General features: G+C 43.0%; 1 protein-coding gene across 2 annotated transcripts; it reads left to right on the top strand.

The window, feature by feature from the left end:
* Positions 1 to 10547: 10547 nt before the first annotated feature.
* LOC137604885 (G-protein coupled receptor 183-like) lies at positions 10548 to 15315 on the top strand. Of its 2 annotated transcripts, none has more exons than XM_068329099.1 (2): positions 10548 to 10682; positions 13149 to 15315. In XM_068329099.1, the coding sequence occupies exon 2, from the start codon at positions 13172 to 13174 to the stop codon at positions 14297 to 14299; it is 1128 nt and encodes a 375-aa protein (XP_068185200.1). In that variant the 5' UTR covers positions 10548 to 10682; positions 13149 to 13171; the 3' UTR covers positions 14300 to 15315. The 2 variants fall into 2 exon arrangements, with proteins under 2 accessions (XP_068185200.1, XP_068185201.1); XM_068329100.1 differs by lacking the exon at positions 10548 to 10682 and adding an exon at positions 10723 to 12633.
* Positions 15316 to 18221: the final 2906 nt, after the last annotated feature.

The raw sequence follows: 18221 nt of genomic DNA on the forward strand, positions 1-18221 counted from the left end.
GTTGTCCAAGAACTGTATTAATTCGGCATACGCCAAGGCATTCTTCTCCTGGTCAGCCGCGGTGGCAGCGGCCGCATCTTCTTCCTCACCCTGTATGGGCGGGTCATTTAAGATGGTATTCTTCAGCCCCTGTAATCGCAAGTGAGCCAAAAGCTTTGCCCCCCATAGTTCATACCTCTGCTCCGATCCGTCAAAGCAGAGCCGACTTGACAAACGACTAGAGTCCTTTTGTGTCATGTTGTCCCGTTAGCTTAGCAGCACGCCAACAAACATACAAACAAGAACTTTCCACCTCGAAAATAAATCTGGCCACTCTGGGCCCATAACCTGTTAGCAGAGCCACACTGCAGTGGTAAAAACGTAGGCTATGCCAGAAATATTTAGGTGAGAAAAAAGAACAAACGGAACGCAGAATGAACGAGCCAGGAGGCATCAGTATTTCTCATACAACAGATCTGCTCGAGTTTATTTGGACGTCATTAAATACACAGTGTAACTATTACTTCCGGTCTAGCCACATCTGGTAAAGTACTTCACAATAAAGCATGTATTTTGTGATCATGTGATTTTGTGATACGTCAGAATGCTGTTCATCGACTTCAGCTCAGCATTCAACACAATCGTCCCCCAGCAGCTCATCTATAAACTGGACCAGCTTGGACTCAACACCTCCATACGCAACTGGCTGCTGGACTTCCTGACAGGGAGACCACAGGCAGTTTGAGGTGGTAGCAACACCTCCAGCACCATCACGCTGAACACAGGAGCCCCCCAAGGATGTGTTCTGAGCCCCCTCCTCTTCACTCTGTTGACCCACGACTACACACCGACTTCAGCTCCAACCTCTTCATCAAGTTTGCAGACGAGACGACTGTGGTGGGTCTCAGGAACAACAATGATGAGACAGCCTACAGGAATGAGGGGGGCCTCCTGGCTATGTGGTGCAAGGACAACCATCTCCATCTGAATGTGGAGAAGACGAAGGAGATTGTTGTGGACTTCAGGAGAACACGCACCCAGCATGCTCCACTAACCATCAACGGTGCTGCAGTGGAAAGGGTCAGCAGCACCAAGTTCCTGGGTGTGCACATCTCCGAGGACCTTTCCTGGGACCACAACACCGCTGGCCAAAATAGCCCAACAACGCCTCTACTTCCTCCGCAAACTGAGAACAAGAGCCCCACCCCCATCATTATGACTTTCTACAGAGGCCCCATGGAGAGCATCCTGACCAGCTGCATCACCCTGTGGTACGGCACCTGCACCGTTTCCTGCAGACCCTGCAGCGCATCGTGAGAGCAGCTGAAAGATCACTGGTGTCTCTCTCCCTTCCCTCACAGACATTTATAACACCCGCCTCACCCGCAAAGCCATCAGCATTGCAGTTGATCCCCCCCCCCCCCCCCCCCACACACACACCCTTTTCAGCCTGCTGCCATCAGGTAGGAGACTGCAGAGTCTGGGCCAGAACCAGCAGGATCAAGGACAGTTTTTGTCACAAGGTGGTCAGGAGGCTCAACTCCCTGTCATAGCCTTGAACTCTACCCTCACACTGCCCTGCCCCCCCCCCCCCAGCTCCTGACTACCTATCTCTCCCTCCCCCCGTCAACTCAGGGACTGCGCACACGTCACTTCCCCTACGAGATTAGAGAGTATAGAGATGTTAACCATCCGTTGTGTTTTGTCCAATACTCGGTGTTGTACTGCCTGTGTTGTCCTGTCTGTGTTGTATTGCCTGTGTTGTACTGCCTGTGTTGTACTGCCTGTGTTGTACTGCCTGTGTTGTACTGCCTGTGTTGTACTGCCTGTGTTGTACTGCCTGTGTTGTACTGCCTGTGTTGTACTGCCTGTGTTGTAATGTCTGTTGTACTGCCTGTGTTGTACTACCTGTTGTACTACCTGTTGTACTGCCTGTTGTACTGCCTGTTGTCCTGCCTGTTGTCCTGCCTGTTGTCCTGCCTGTTGTACTGCCTGTTGTCCTGTCTACCGTGGGTCAGAGAGGACTGTAATCTCATCTGTGCTGTATGTCGTGCATATATGGTACATTTGAGAATAAAGCTGACTTTGACTTTGTATGCATGAACAAGAATTGTCAGACTCAACACAATTTTCTAATTTTTTTCTTTTAAATGTTTGTTTTTCAATTATTTACTTTTACCACTTAATGTTCTTGCCATTTAAAAAAAAAATTTATACAATGTTGATTAAGGTGTGTGTGGGTGTGTTTGTGTGTGTCTGTTTGTGCATGTGTGTGTGACTGAGTGAATGTGTTAGAGGGAGAAAGAAAGATAGATGGAGAGAGAGCATGTGTGTGTGTGTGTGTTTGTGTGTGCGAACGCGCTATGTAACAGTTAAAACATCTATACAGTATATAAGTTTTTACTTTGAACTGAAGTTAGAAAGTGTCAAACCAAGAGCAAGTAGGAAAAAACCCCAAAAACCGTCTGTAGTGGAGGTGGTGACCGATGCGACACCAGCAGTTTTCAGCTCTGGTTAAATGCACCGCGTACATGCAACAAAACAAGTTCACCAAGTAACCAAGTAGACCGAAATAGAGGCAAACTGAAGAAAACCTAAGGCACATGTGTTAAACTCAAGGCCCGGGGGCCAAATGTGGCCCACCACATTATTTTATGAGAGCGTAAAAGGTTAAAAGTCTACCTTCCTCCTCTGCATCATGTCAACCAACTCTCTACCTTTTCCTGTCATAGTTCCAACATTCAACGTCCCTACTCTCAGTCCTATACTCTTGGCGCTCCTCTTCTCTCTCTTCCTACGAACACACTTTCCTCCTCTCCTTCTTCGACCAACAGTAGTCCAGGGGCAACCTTGTACCCTCTTAGAGATAGGGTGATTAGCTCAGTCACCAGGGAGGAGCTCGGAGTAGAGCCGCTGCTCCTCTGCCTCGAGTGGAGCCAGCTGAGGTGGCTCAGGCATCTGTTCAGGATGCCTCCTGGACGCTTCCCTGGGGAGGTGTTCCGGGCATGTCCTACCGGGAGGAGATCTAGGGGAAGACCTAGGACATGCTGGAGGGATTAGGTCACTTGGATGGCCTGGGAACGCCTCGGGCTCCCTCCGGAGGAGCTGGAGGAGGTGTCTGGAGAGAGGAAAGTATGGGCATCCCTCCTGAGACTGTTGCCCCGGCGACCCGGCCCCGGATAAGAGGTAGATGATGGATGGATATTAGTTACATCTGGCCCTTTGAGGACAGCCGTGAAAATGAGTCTGACCCCCCTGACCTGAGGAGAGCAACGTGAGCTACAGTGAAGCCACACACAGACAGATCAGTCAATGTGTGTGTGTGTGTGTGTGTGTGTGTGTGTGTGTGTGTGTGTGTGTGTGTGTGACAGAGAGTGGGGCAGCGATGCTCTGCTCTGGCTGCAGTGATATGTCTTTGTGGGGAGGGGTGGGTGCTGTGTGTGACTGGCCAATCACAAAGCGTGAAGACAGTCCGTTGTGAGGATTCTCCTTCACTGTTGTTTGAGTATGGACAAACTTTACTCATATCGCGCTCGTACTCGTTAAAAACGTGTTATCCGTTCCAGATACTCGTCTGAAACACGTTCCCAGCTCCGCCCTTATAAAGACTGTTTGTGTTGTCATGAGGTTTGTATAGTTGGGTTCAGTCGGTTCAGTTGTGACATCTTGCTGTCCACTTCTCATTCTGGAGTCTCTGTGCTCTATGTTCTCCCAGGTTTTTCTCAGGTTCACCCCCCATCCGCCCATCTGCTATGGACCTGCTCTTCCCATCCCACCAGTACCACCCCTAACCTAATTATTGGATGGGGTCCGGCTTCCTTTTTCCTCCGCGCCACCATACTGTTCCACCCCTCATCCACCCATCCGCTGTGGACCATCTGCTGTGGACCTACACCTCCCATCCACCAGTATCACCCCTCACCTAACCATCGACTGGGGTCCTGCTGCCTCTCTTCCTTGGTGTCATCTTACTGTTCCACCCCTCATCCGCCCAGCCGCCGTGGACCTTCCTCTGTAGACCTGCACCTCCGAGCCCACCAGTATCACCCCCATATCTCCATGTGCTGTGGACCTTATCCTCCAAGCCCACCAGTACCACCCCTCAACTATCCATCGGCTGGGGTCCTGCTTCCTTTCCTCCTCCTTCCTCCATACAGTCATCCACACAGCTGTAATTGTGCCTTGACTTTATCAACCTTAACCATATTGATACTGTCTCTCTCTGGCCTGTCTCACTCTCTCTCTGTCTCTCTCTCTCTGATGCTGTTCTTATCTTCCTTTGATTTCTTTTCCACCCAACCGGTCGAGGCGGATGGCCGCCCAAAAGAGTCTGGGTCCTGCCCGGAGTTTCTTCCTCATTGAGGGAGTTTTTCCCCGCCACTGTCGCTTATGCTTGCTCTGGAGGGTTCAGTTGGGTTTCTGTGTCTGTTAAAGCGCTTTGAAATGTCTGCTGTCATGATTAAGAGCTATATAAATAAAACTTGATTGATTGATTGATTCTAATGTTTGATAGGCCAAGACCTGAAGTTGAATGCTGTGGCCAAGCTGCTCTCCATATCTGGTCAAGAAAGGGTTAATCACAGGACATACATCCTCCTCCTCCTATATCTGGTCAAGAAAGGGTTAATCACAGGACATACATCCTCCTCATCTTCTTCATTTTGTCTTGTTGTACTGTCCATACCACCACAATGTAATGCTGTCTCTGTTCAGAAAGACGCACCACCAGCCAACCTGTGAGGAACTAGGGACCTTAAAGTATCCTAAAAAAGGTTGTAAAAAGAAATATATATTTTTGATAGAATGTTACGTATGCCTACATGTGTATTTTGTGTGTACTGTGTGTGGGTGTGAATGTGCATGTGGGTGTTTGTGGGAGAGATGGATGTGGTGTGTTGGTGTCCTGTGTGTTGTTTTCCCTAGACCCAGATCACCCAATCCAGCTCCAGTGCCTGCCTGGAGCTGTCCAACAAGGAGCTTCCCATTACCTGCTGGTCACTCCACCTGCTGCCAATTACCTGCCAATTGCATGTCTCGCCCCAAACACACCCTATATACGTCTTTTGTTTGCCGTTCAGAAGGAAGCTATATCTACGATCTCTATCTCATCTCTCACATCTCCATCTCATCTCTTTATCACATCTCTCATCTCAGCTCTCATTCTGTCTATCTCAGTTCCAGGTTCTGTGTGGTGAGTAACTGCTAGTGATGGGCAGATGAAGCCCCATGAAGCATTGAAGCGTTTCATCCCAATCGGTTCACGGTGGTTCGGAGCTTCATGAGGCTTCATTTGCTCTAGTACGACATCTACTGGATGCTAAAATATCAGGTGGCATGCGTTTGAAGTGTGCGGCATTTTGCAGAAAGCCTGTTAATAAAACTGTCAGCAAAAAAAAAGAAGTATGCAAAACATGTATAGTTTAGTGATTATAATATATATATACACAGTATATAATATATACAGGCAAACCTCAGTTTCCGACCACAATTTGTCCCGGAAGGCTGTTCAAATAGCTATTTGTTCGAATTCCAAATACAATTTTCCCATTTCAAATTATTTAAATGGTCTTAATCCGTTCCAAGATGCTAGAAAATTAACTGTTCTGGTAATTCAACATGTTATGTCATTTATATATCAAATTGTATAGTAATGAAACATATCAAAGAAATGCAAAAGAAAGAAGCAAACATGAGAAAGAAATCTGGTTAGCCCAAGATGCAAGTTATTGTCGTCTTTGGGACCGAAGTTCACGGTACCGTAACTCGTACCATAGGCAATGGAACGCAGATTAAGTGGAAAATTATTGAATGCAGTGAGGGGAGGGTGGTTGGGGTTGGGACAATGATTGTGTTTCTGTAACACTGAGGTATAGCCAGTGATTATACTCAGTGACATCATTGGTTTGTATTTAGAAACAACATTTTCTCCACTGGGGCAGGTTCCATTTCCTGATTCTCTCCCCTAAACTGACTCTCTCCACACTATCTATACCTCGCTCCAGAATATATCTAACGCTATCTAATTTCCTAATTGTCTCCACACTATCTAACCACAGCTCTCCACCAATCAACCACATTCTGAATGGAGTGTGATGCTTTATATCGGTGTTAGAGCGTGTGTCGCTTGCCGAATCAGTCACGTGGTATCGGTCGCGTAGCGGGGCGTTTCCGTGATGGGAGCTTCGATATGGAAGACACGTCCGATGCCTCGCTGCCGGCGAGGCTTCGGACGTCATTATTTACAGCTCCTCCCATCGATGAAGCAAGCCTCAATTCGCGCTTCGTGGGAACGCCCCTCTCCTGTTCGGCACACGCTTCGGAGCTTCGATCCCCGGCGTCACATCGTTAGTCACTGCCACTTTAGTTTAGTTAATCTTTGTTAGTTATTTGTACTGTATGTTCTGTTAGTCCATGGCCTAGGGGTAGCTAGACATACCACCCTTAGTTGTCCTTTGTCTAGAAACACCAGTTAGGAGGATGTTGTCTTTGTTGTATTTTGGTCAGTCTCTGACTGTCTCGGTAGTGTAGTTAGGCAGGGCTTTTATTTTGTTTAGTTACCTGCATTGTTTGGCTTGTGTTCTAGATTATTTTGTTAATTTTGACAACATCCATTACCCTAGATCGTGTGACATTATTTTTTAGTTTGGCAGTCTCACTGGTTTTGTGTTAAAGTCTTGTCTTAAAATATATAAAATCATCTGTTGCAACGGAAAAGTCTTTTGTGTTGGCTCCAGTTTATTTACATTTCAGCTGCTCGAGTTCCTGTTTGATTATTTTCCGGGTTTTTGGTTTTTGTTACTGCCATTTCGTCACATACTGTAGTCAACATTCTGCAGGGTTGTAACACAGAAAGGTGAAGGCCCATGGAACAACACATTACATCTTGTGGAGATAACGTCCATATCATCTGAATCCAGACTTCTTTTAAATGAATCATTACCATTGTGACGGCGTAAAGGAAGTCTTGAGTTTCTAACTCAATGTGCCCACAATACCTGGCAAAAAATACATGTCATCAACACATGGTGTAACGTCAGAGCATGCTCAAGTATTACAGATAACAGCTGAAACAGTTACAGATCAGCAGCTAAAATTAAATTAAACTGCTATTCTGATAAGGTGTGTCTTCAAAAGTTACTGACGGAGATCCTGAAGAAGACCGGCATGAGGAGAATTTTTTTTTTCTGTTTTCATTGAGCCATATGATGAGGGTGAACTTTAATTAATTTCATTTTAAATAAACTCATATTTGGTTTAACCTATTGATTTTAATATTTTGGTTTAGTTCATTTGATTACTGGATGGCTCTTTGTTTGTGTGCAGGGTTAAAGACGCTTTCCAGCCCAGATAAGACAAACCTGTAGAAGAGTGTGTAGTCATTAATGCAGTGCAGTAATCATGTTCACTTCCTGTTTTTTTCTTTTTTTACTTTTTTTGTCACATGTCAAGACGTGTCAAAGGTGATGTTTGTTTGTGCTTGATCTTGGCCACTGGACCTTACAATTAGAGAAGTCTGTAGTTTTTGTTTCATTAAAGAACTCAAATGACAACGTGCCATTTATCTTTGTCACAAGTTGAATTTTGTGTCGAAGTGTGTAGATGAATATCATCACCACTTCCTCACCCACCTTTCTTTCTCCCCCTCAGAGGCCTCATTCTGTCTGTGTGTGTGTGTGTGTGTGTGTGTGGTGTGTGTGTGTGTGTGTGTGTGTGTGCGGCAGGTGCACATTATTTGTAGTGCCGAGTCCCATATTTAAATGTATCCATTAACGTTTGTTGGGTTGTTGGAAAGGCTGCGTGGAGTTGATACCTTAGTTCCAGACTGTTTCAAATGATTATTGATGGGTTTCATGCTAATTTTGCACTGGATTTATTTTTCTAGACAATACCATTCTCATATTTTTTGTTAACCTTTGAGTAACCAGGTGTCTCATTTACAATCAGAACAAGGTACAAAAATGATAAAATCAATGGTCTACAGTAAGAATGGACGGAGTTAAAACCGGCTATTTTCTGACGTCTAACAGCTCCACGTCGACAACGTGCTGATGAACATGCTGACAGCTGGATATTTGTCTGTTCATTTATAAGTCATCAAGTTTATATATTAATTTATCCATTCATTCACGTTCCTCGCCAAAGATGCCAGTTCTGGGTCGGACCAGTACGCCCCGCCTGCTGGTGGGAGAACTCTGATGAGTGTGCTTGGTTTATAATACCAATACACGTGTTTTCATGTGTTTGATATGAAGTCTGATAGTTTTATTGTGGAATTTACACAGGTTACCGTGTGTGTGTGTGTGTGTGTGTGTGTGTGTGTGTGTGTGTGTGTGTGTGTGTGTGCGCAGTGAACCTGCTTGCCCAACTAATGTGTTTTGTTCTTCTGAAGAAGTCAGAAGAACATTACGGAAATGTCCTGTACAACTTTTGCAACCTGATGTGAACCACAGGCTGAGCAGCAGCAGTGAGTCCTGCTATCACACTTTAACTCAATGTAGTTCTACCTTGTTTTGGTACTAACAGCAGTGTGAACTTAACAATGGAGGTTTGGCCTTATACAGAGTACAACATCACTGTAAATACAATCATGTTTGTTTCTTCTTTTATAATCTGGATTATTAATCATAGAGGATCACATGTTTACATTTTAGCACCAAACTTTAATCAGATTAAAGCTAGTATAGAATAAGATAGACTGACCCTCCTCGGCAAAGAACTCAACAGGATATTTGTTTTTAAGTTTCTCCCTCATGACCCATTTGTTATGCACAGGTGTGCTGGAAGCTGACTGGTATCAAATCCTGTGAAATGTGCTCAGGTGCCTTGACTTTCGGTTTCTGCACAATGATACTCCACAGCGTCATCATGGTAATGGGTTTGACTTTAATTTTGTAATAAGGCCCCGGTAAGAACAAGACCAGTGTAAAGACACAGAAAGGACCTTTTATTAGCATTCAGCCCCATTGTTGGCTATGAATAGCCATGGCGGAATGGCGTGTCTGTCAGCAGCAGGTCTGCTCTGACTGTCTGGTGCCCAGAGTGAGTCAGATCCACAAGGCCGGGCCATGAGGAAGTCGGACTGCTTCCTCTACATCACACTGGCCTTGTTTTTAACAAAGCCAGGCCGCGGTCAATCACAAAACACACTGATTACCATCGGAATATTCTGTTTCTATTCAGTCATATTTAACCATCAACAGTATTTGTCACATTCCAGATGAATAACCATGGAGAATGAATGAATGAATGGATGAATTACTGAGTGGAGGAAAGAAAAGAAACACGTGAAAGTTTATGCATGTATGGTTGTGCTAACATAATGTAACAGATGTAGGAGGAAGTACCCAGAGTTTCAGGGGGATTCTGTTTGAAAAAAACAGGAAAGGAGTTCATGTACCCACAGATAAACCCCCGCCACCCAGTTACACCATTCTTGTGCATGAAATTAAACTGAATTTCAAATGTATACAAATATTTAGCAAAAAAAGAAAAATGTTTTTTTTTTTACCAGTTATTATCTTGTCTCATCCTTCCTGTTTGGTCAAAGCCTTTTTTCTTTCAGTTCAATTAATTTAATTTCAATAAACTTTATTTGTCGTCAGTGTCTCTGCTGTCACATGGACAGCATGTTGGGAACCTGGCAGTGTTTTTCATTTATTTATTCATTATTCTTTTGCTGATACATTTTGACTGTGGGGGTCGATACACCCTCACCACAAAACGTTTGCAATTCTGGGTCAAAAAGTCGTAGCACACTGGAGATCGTGGTGAAAAATCTGGGGCAGATTTTGGATTTCAAACCCCCCCCCCCCCCCTAACTGCTCCACCCCCTGCGGAGTTGAAGTTTTGAAACAGAAATTGTTTTTAACGAAGACATTTGAGAATCAATTTTGACAGTCATTCTGAGAACAAAACAATCAAAACAAATGGCAGAGGGGGTAATCCAGGTCAATAATAAGAAACTGAAACAAGAGACTGAATTTAATCTGGGGATTACCAGAGATAAATCTGAGTGCCACAGAGAGCAGCTTTGGTATTTCTTCACATCGAAACAACAAGGTGATAAAAATACCTGATGAGTCCTCTATGCAGCTGAAGCCACATCCTCCCCAGAGGATGGCATGAAGCATGAAGCACACCATGAAGCATATCCTTTCTCTGAAACGTAGCACAGATGGCACACACACACACACACACACACACACACACACGCACGCACGCACGCACACACGCACGCACGCACGCACGCACGCACGCACACACGCGCGCGCACACACACACACACACACGTGTTGTCACTCATAAAGGCCAAATTAAGAAGCTACATGCACCCATTTAGTCTAACATGACATTGCACACGTTTGGTACATGTTGTCAAAAATGTAAGAACGTAATTCTGAGAGATGGAACGTTTGAGAGAATGAAGAAAAAGAAGATACAAGGAAATGAACACACCAACAGAGAGAGAGAGATGGGGGGGAGAGAGAGGGAGAGAGGGGGGGGTGAGAGGGAGGGAGAACAACAGGATATTTTGTCACCATGGTTACTGGCAGTGGATCAGTGTGTCATGCTGTCCTCACTCAGGGCGGTGTGGTTGTAGCGTTGTCAGGACAACATTATGACTGAGATTAAGCTCACACATTGACGATGTCTTCTGGGGTACCGTGGCTCCACTACACATCAGCCAGACTTCCACCGGTGGGGTAAGTTCTCGTTACAAACTGTACGTCTGTTGGTGTCAGGGAGAAAACTTCATAGTGACATGGAGATGTTATGTGGGACAAACCATTTGCATCATACAAAGGTTGTTTCAGTCTGCAGTTTAATTTAATTAGTCAGAATCTTCTACATATTGTCTACATATGTACATTAAAAAACAACTTGAAACTATTTTTTTCTTATGTAAAGTTGCTCTTAAACTGTAGAATGACATTTCAGGCTGTAAATGAGCAACATTTACAATCTGTTTATCACACTTCATATTGGATCATGGAACAGTATTTGATTTCTCAGGACATTTTTAAAAACAACTTTCTGTACCAGAGTGAACACAACCAGTCAGTTACAACACACTCAGTTTCACAACGCGTCGAGGTTATAGGCGGATGTTTTCAAGCTCTTGGAAGGCGGGTAAGACTGACACAAAATATGACAACAGAACCGCATTTCATTACATTTATCCACCTGCATTAATATTTTGGATTTAGTTATTATTATTAGTTATTAATTTACTTATTATCTTATGGAAACTGTATGAAACCAAACAGTCATGTATCTTGTTATTGTGTCTTGTGTTCTTTTATAGTGAAAAATGTGATTCATCGTTCAACCAGAAACCCATTCATGGTCCTCTGAGGGTCCCTGCCCCCAATTTGAAAACTAGGAATTACAGCATTTTTGGAAAAAACAGTTGCATTAATTTATAGACATTACTTTTTATAAGAAAGACTTACAATTAGTAAAAACATACAGCTGCTGTATGTTTGCATGAATGAGCCAGGAAATGTGCATCTCCATGTCACCATGTGTTCAATTTCAGCTCAAAAGTCTCAACTTTCCAGCAGCCTGCCATTCTAAGGCAGAGCACCCTGAGGAAGTTGACTTCCTCATATGCAAGGTCGTCTCTCAACACCATGTTGTTTTGCATTCAGAATCACAGTAAAAACTCTTATTGTTCAGACTTCCTTTGTGTCACTTTTAGCGGCAAAAAGCATAAAAAAGGAATGTCCTGTGAGTTAAATACGTGCATCAGTGGGTAACACCACAGAAAAACAAGAAAAACAAATCGTTCTTTTGAATTCTGTGTTACTTAAATAATATGAAGACAAATTTAATGTGAGGCTTAACTAAAGGCTTTTAGGTCTCTTTTGAGCATTACTCAAAAAGAGCCACTAGGTGGCACTACACACCTCAATTTATCCACTACAGGTAGTCGTCGACTTACGACCGCGATTGGTCCCGACAGATCGGTCGTAATTCGACTTGGTCGTAAATCGACTCTTAAGTAAAGATTCAATCCAGCAGCGCTGGTTCTTGGCTGGGGGTCGTCCGGATCGTCAGCTGGGGCAGCGTGTGGGTTGGTGGGAGCGGGAGACGATCTTTTCATCATCATTGTGAGCTTTGTCTGAATTGTTCGTTTCTTTTTCTCCTCATAAATTTCACGATATGGACGGAAAGCGTCGTTTGCCATCCGTTCAATCCTTGCAAATGTTTCTATGTTCTATGTCCATTTCTTCAAAGTGTGCACGGAGTTTATTTAACAGGGAAAAGCCTTCTGACAAGCCTTTGGTGGTGAACATTTTTTCTGTTTCCTCCTCTTCTTTCTCTGCTTCTCTTCTCTCTTCTTCCACTCTTTCTTCTTCCAGCGCGATCAGTTCTTCTTACAGCGCGATCTTTCGTGAGTTCTCCAAGGAGAGGTTTTTTGCCAGTTTCACTATTTTCTCCCGAATCTGATCAAGTTCTTCGTCACTTTCAAATCCAGCAGAAGAGTTCACGTAACGCTTGACAGTTTTTCCATACGCCATTCATACATTTCTCCGTCACAGCCTCCTAAGCAGCCCAGCCCATCAGTAGTGGGCTGGGCTGCTGATCTCAGTGTGACTGAACAGCATGTGTGCGCCGTGGGGACTGGAGAGAGTGCGGGAGCCTCAGAGCGTGAGTACTGTGGCTGGAGGGAATGCCCGCGTTGCCCGGACATTGTGGTCGTAAAGTCGGTCGGTCGTAAGTTGCATAGGTCGTAAGTCGACGACTACCTGTATCTGAAAGGACAGGATATCCCCAGTCTTCTGAAGTCAGCTGTTGGGACTAAGAGTAAAAGTGCTACTGAAGTCATATCACCCTCGCACCATATTTTCTGATCTGTCAAATATATGTTGAAATAATAAAAATCACTGTTTTTATTTTTGTCTGATTCACATTTCACAGGAACCTATTCTGTTGTAGACACACAGTGAGAGGTTATGTTGAGTACCAGGTATAAAGATGTCTTGCGTAACTTTCGTTACATCCTGTCTGACATAAAAGAACCAGCGACATCTAACGTTGACACCGACACAATGCTTCATTTTTCTTTTAAATAAAATGGGAAAAGGAAAAATAATATAATATGAAAGCATGTATGAAGAAAATTATTTATAATCTAATTATTAACATTTCTTTTCTTTTTACAGTTACTGCTACTAAAAATATCAAGATGAGCGTTACCAATATGCCGATGACCTTGACGTCTTCATCCACCACCAATTCCTCTGATAATGCTACATGTGACACCCTGTATGACCACAGAGACTATGCCAGGGTCCTCATATCTCTTGTCTATTGCATTGTCTTCTTTGTTGGACTTTTTGGTAACTGCCTCGCTCTGCACGTCATCCGTCCCAATCTGAAGAAGATTAACTCCACCACTCTGTACTCTCTCAACCTGGTCATTTCAGACATCCTCTTCACCTTGTCACTACCTGTGAGGATTGTTTACTATGCTCAGGGCTTCCACTGGCCTCTGGGTGAGGTGGTATGCAAGATCTCAAGCTTCATCTTTTATATCAACACCTATGCAGGGGTCAATTTCATGACCTGCCTCAGTGTTGACCGATTCATTGCTGTGGTCCTGCCTCTGCGCTTTGCTCGATTCAGGAAGGTCAGTAACGTGCGCTACATTTGTATTGGGATTTGGCTGCTGGTCTTAGCACAGACCCTGCCACTGCTGGGCATGCCTATGACCAGAAAGCAACCTGATGGCTACATCACCTGTATGGAATACCCCAACTTTGAGGAGGTTGAGAACATTGCCACTATCCTGATTGGTGCTGTCTTCCTCGGTTATGTCATCCCTCTGGTCACCATGCTTGTGTGCTACTCCGGCTTATGTTCCAAACTCAACTTCATAGCTAAAACCAATCATTTAACAGAAAAGTCTGGCCGGAGCCGCAAGGCCATCGGTGTGATCTGCTGCGTATCCCTGGTCTTTGTTGTCTGCTACAGCCCCTATCACATTGACATCCTGCAGTACATGATTCGCAAGTTGGTTTCAAGCCCTGACTGCGCTGATCTCACGGCCTTCCAGATATCGCTGCACATCACTGTGTGTCTCATGAACCTGAATGCCTGTTTGGACCCTTTCATCTACTTCTTTGCCTGTAAGGGCTACAAGAGGAAAGTTTTGAAGCTGCTGAGGCTACAGGTCAGCATTTCCTTCTCCAGTGTAGTGAGGACTTCGCCAGAAGGCTCCTCCAAGGATGTTATAGATGGGAACAAGATTCCACTCAACAGTTCTTTTGGACCAACCAGTGACAGGCCTGCAGAAAGACGACCACTGCAATGAGTGAGGAAATGCTGGGACAAGAACAGGATGACAGACACTGCATTTTGACATACATTCATTAAAACCAGTCAAATACTGTGGATCATACCAGTGGGGACACTTGCTACTAAGCTTTGGACAGTGAGATCTTTTGGACTAATTTAATTTAGACTAAAGAAGACAAAGAAATGACTGAACTTGCTGTGTTTCCTCATTCAATTTAGTAAACTATGCGGAAGAGCAGAAACAATTGTAGTTAATGAGTGAAACGTGGACCCTCGTCTCCACCTGACACTGAGTCTTGATGTATGCTGGAATTTAACACCTATCTGATGACTGAAAGCTGAAAGCAACATCAGTCAATGTTTGCAGGTCCATCTGATTTGAGTTTCTGTACAGTATAATCAATTCAGTAACTTTTTTGGATGTATATGAAAATTTGCCCCCCAACAATGCCTTCATAATCCAGTCCCACAACCTGACATGAAAAAAATAAAAATAAGTTGTTATGGTAAAAGATTACAAACATTGAACTCCAAAATAAAAGGAGACTCAAACTATCCACTTACTTCACGTTTCAGGTCAACACAGCGTTATATCAAGAAAACTTTCAGCTGCACTGAAATGATTTTTTCTGTCTGCCAACTGATGAAGCTTATTTTTTTGGAGAGCACCATGGATTTATCGAACATTCCATTGTGATGAAACTGCATGTGATTTGTGATGTCACAATTTTAAAACTAATCTGTGGAGATTTCTCCTAAAGTTATGTTTTAATTCTGTTAATCACAGCAATACTTTACATGAAGTGTTTGTTATCTTGTCTTCCTCTTCATTGTCTTTGGCTGCAAACTCTTGATGTGTAACCACCACTTTTTTTTGTTTTTGTAATAGTGGGACCAGAAGTAGAACTGTGAAATTGTATAAAGTTAAATAAATTACATTTTCAAATTCATTGAAGATGTTTTAATGTCACAGGGAATTTAGACATCAAATTATTGTTCTGCCAGAATAATAAAATATTTTAATTTTGTTTATTTATTTATTTGGTTTATTTTTTTCGGACATGTTAATATAACAGCCCCCCTCTCTTTTCCCAGGTTTTACATCCAGAAAAGAGCTCCTTGTCTTTCTGCAGGAACCTGACACACGCAAAAGCTGGACATTACCAGTAACATCTGTAGACTCATCGATGGCTAAATATATGCATGGTGCTCTCTGAACAGCTGCATCCAGCTGTAAATATTTCTGATCTTCTGGTTGCGATTGACATCGGGATTGGTTTGATTTTTTCACACATCTCATCTTTCTGTTTTCCTTCAAATAATGTCTCAACAACAGGGTTTAAGCACTCCTTCACAACTGTCCCATCACTAAAAGATTTTTTATGTCCACCATGCCTTTAGTGAAGATTCGTTTGCGTTTTGCTCGGTTATTTCGTCTTCAGCTTCAGGGGACTTCAGGGGATAACTTTGCTCAACAGAAAACACAAAACTGCTCTGTTAAAATAAGGAAACTGAAAGGAACTAACATATTCATCAACGAGCATCTGACCAAACGAAACGCTGATATCGCCAGAAAAGCGCGGCTGATGAAAAGGCATGGGAAAATACAGAACACATGATCGAACTGTAAAGTCTTCATCAAACTGAACGGGACACCAGAGCAAGCTAAAGTACTGGTCATCAGGAATATGGAGGAACCTGACAGGTATGAAGGAGCACTATCCCGGACTCTAAGGTAGGACAACACACACAACATACCATCATAGTTCATTCATGTCCAACTAGGGACAACCGGGAAATATTACAAAGGATTGCAGATCATGATAAACTGGAACTTAGGACATTTCAACACACTGACCATGATCTGCTGGATCTGGAGCATGACATAGACCCGGACAATCATTTCTTCTCCAGCATCAACAACTAGTGCTGCTATTACACAGAGGAACAACGACACCATTAAAATGGACAAGAAACTATCAATAATACATTTCAATAGTAGAAGTTTATATACAAACTTCAATAACATCAAGGGATATTTAAATCAGTTTATAAAACCATTCCAAATAATTGCAATCTCAGAAACATGGATCAATACAGTCAAAGGAATGGATTTTGAACTGGATCAATATGAACTTCACGTAGCAAACCAAAGGAACAAGAGCGGGGGAGGGGTCGCTGTGTATGTGAACAAAAACTTCAATTACAAAGTAGTAGACAATATGACAACTGTGATTGATAACTTGTTAGAATGTATAACAATTGAAATGTACAGTGATACCTCTGTACTCGACCGCCTCTATACTCGACCAAATCGGTGCTCGACCAAAAAATTAGAGTAGAAAATGTATCGGCCCCTGAACCAATTTTCGGTGCTCGACTAGCCGAGTCGACCCGAACGCGCTCCTCGGCTGTGCTCCTCGGCCTGCGGGTAAGCGTCAGTTCGACTCAGACCGCCAGCAGAGTAACACGTACGCAAATTACGTACGCAAATTACGTACGCAAATTACGTACGCAAATTACGTACGGAAATTATAGCAAAATATGAAAGTAGTGTACGAGTGTCCGACCTCGCGTCGCAGTACGAAATGGCAAAGTCAACCATTTCCACTATGTTGAAGCAGAAGCAACTGACAATGGACAGGTTCCTTCTTAAAGAAAAGAGGAAGGCTACTGCCCAGCCAGATTCACCTCCACGGAAGAGAGAGAGAAGGGAGAAAACCCCTGGAGGCGCGTTACCTAGCGTCATCATGGAAGGGATTCCCCTTCCATGATGACGCTATTGCCATCAACCGCTCTCCAAAACGTAAAGTAAATTATATAAAATGGTTTATAATGCTTTATCTTTATCATGTACTGCTTGTGCACATTTACGTCTTCATTGTTGTTTAGATACACGTTCTTATAATATTTTAGGTATTTTTCTAAATGGTAAGAACGGATTAAAATACTTTCCATTATTTCTTATGGGAAAATTGGTTTCGGTGGTCGAACAAATCGGTGCTCAACCACCACCTCAGAACGGATTATGGTCGAGTACAGAGGTATCACTGTATAATGAAAAAAGTAAAAATGTAGTAATCAGTTGCATACACAGAGCACCAGGCTCTAGTGTTGACGCATTCAAGGAATGGATGGGAGAAGTTTTTTCTAAAACTAACCAAAAGGTTGTTTGCATCTGTGGTGACTTTAACATTGACTTGTTGAATCCTAATAAGCACCAAATAATTGATGACTTCGTCAATACAATGTACAGCACGAGTTTATATCCAACAGTCACCAGACCCAGTAGAATCACCACCCACTGTGCTACTCTAATTGATAAGATTCACATTGACAGTGAAAGTAATACAGTAAGCAGACTATTAATCAATGATATCAGTGACCACCTACCAGTTTTTGTAGTTTATAATAACAGCCAGCAGAGAAATCACCCAGAGGAGAGACTAAAGTACAGGCGAGTGAGGACAGAGGAAACTATGAACACATTAAAGAATGAATTACTGGCAAAAATTGGGAGAATGCATATAATGAAAAAGACATTGATAGTGCATATGAAACTTTTATAAAAAATATTCACATCATTACATAATAAAAATTGTCTAACAAAACAATATGACAGAAATCAAAAGTACAAAGATGGACCGTGGTTCACAAAGGGATTACAAAACGCCTGCAAAAAGAAAAATACACCATATACAGAGTTCATTAAAAGACGAACGAAAGAGGTAGAAAATAAATACAAAACATATAAAAATAAGTTAACTAATATTATACGGGTGTGTAGAAAGGAATATTACAGCACAATATTATGTAATAACAAAAATAACATTAAAGGAATGTGGGACATATTAAACAGTATTATTAAAAATGGTTCTAAACAACAGAGCTACCCTCAATATTTTGTTGAAAATAACATGAAAATGGATAATATGGAT

Source organism: Antennarius striatus, chromosome 12 (assembly GCF_040054535.1).
Source record: "Antennarius striatus isolate MH-2024 chromosome 12, ASM4005453v1, whole genome shotgun sequence".
Taxonomy (NCBI): domain Eukaryota; kingdom Metazoa; phylum Chordata; class Actinopteri; order Lophiiformes; family Antennariidae; genus Antennarius; species Antennarius striatus.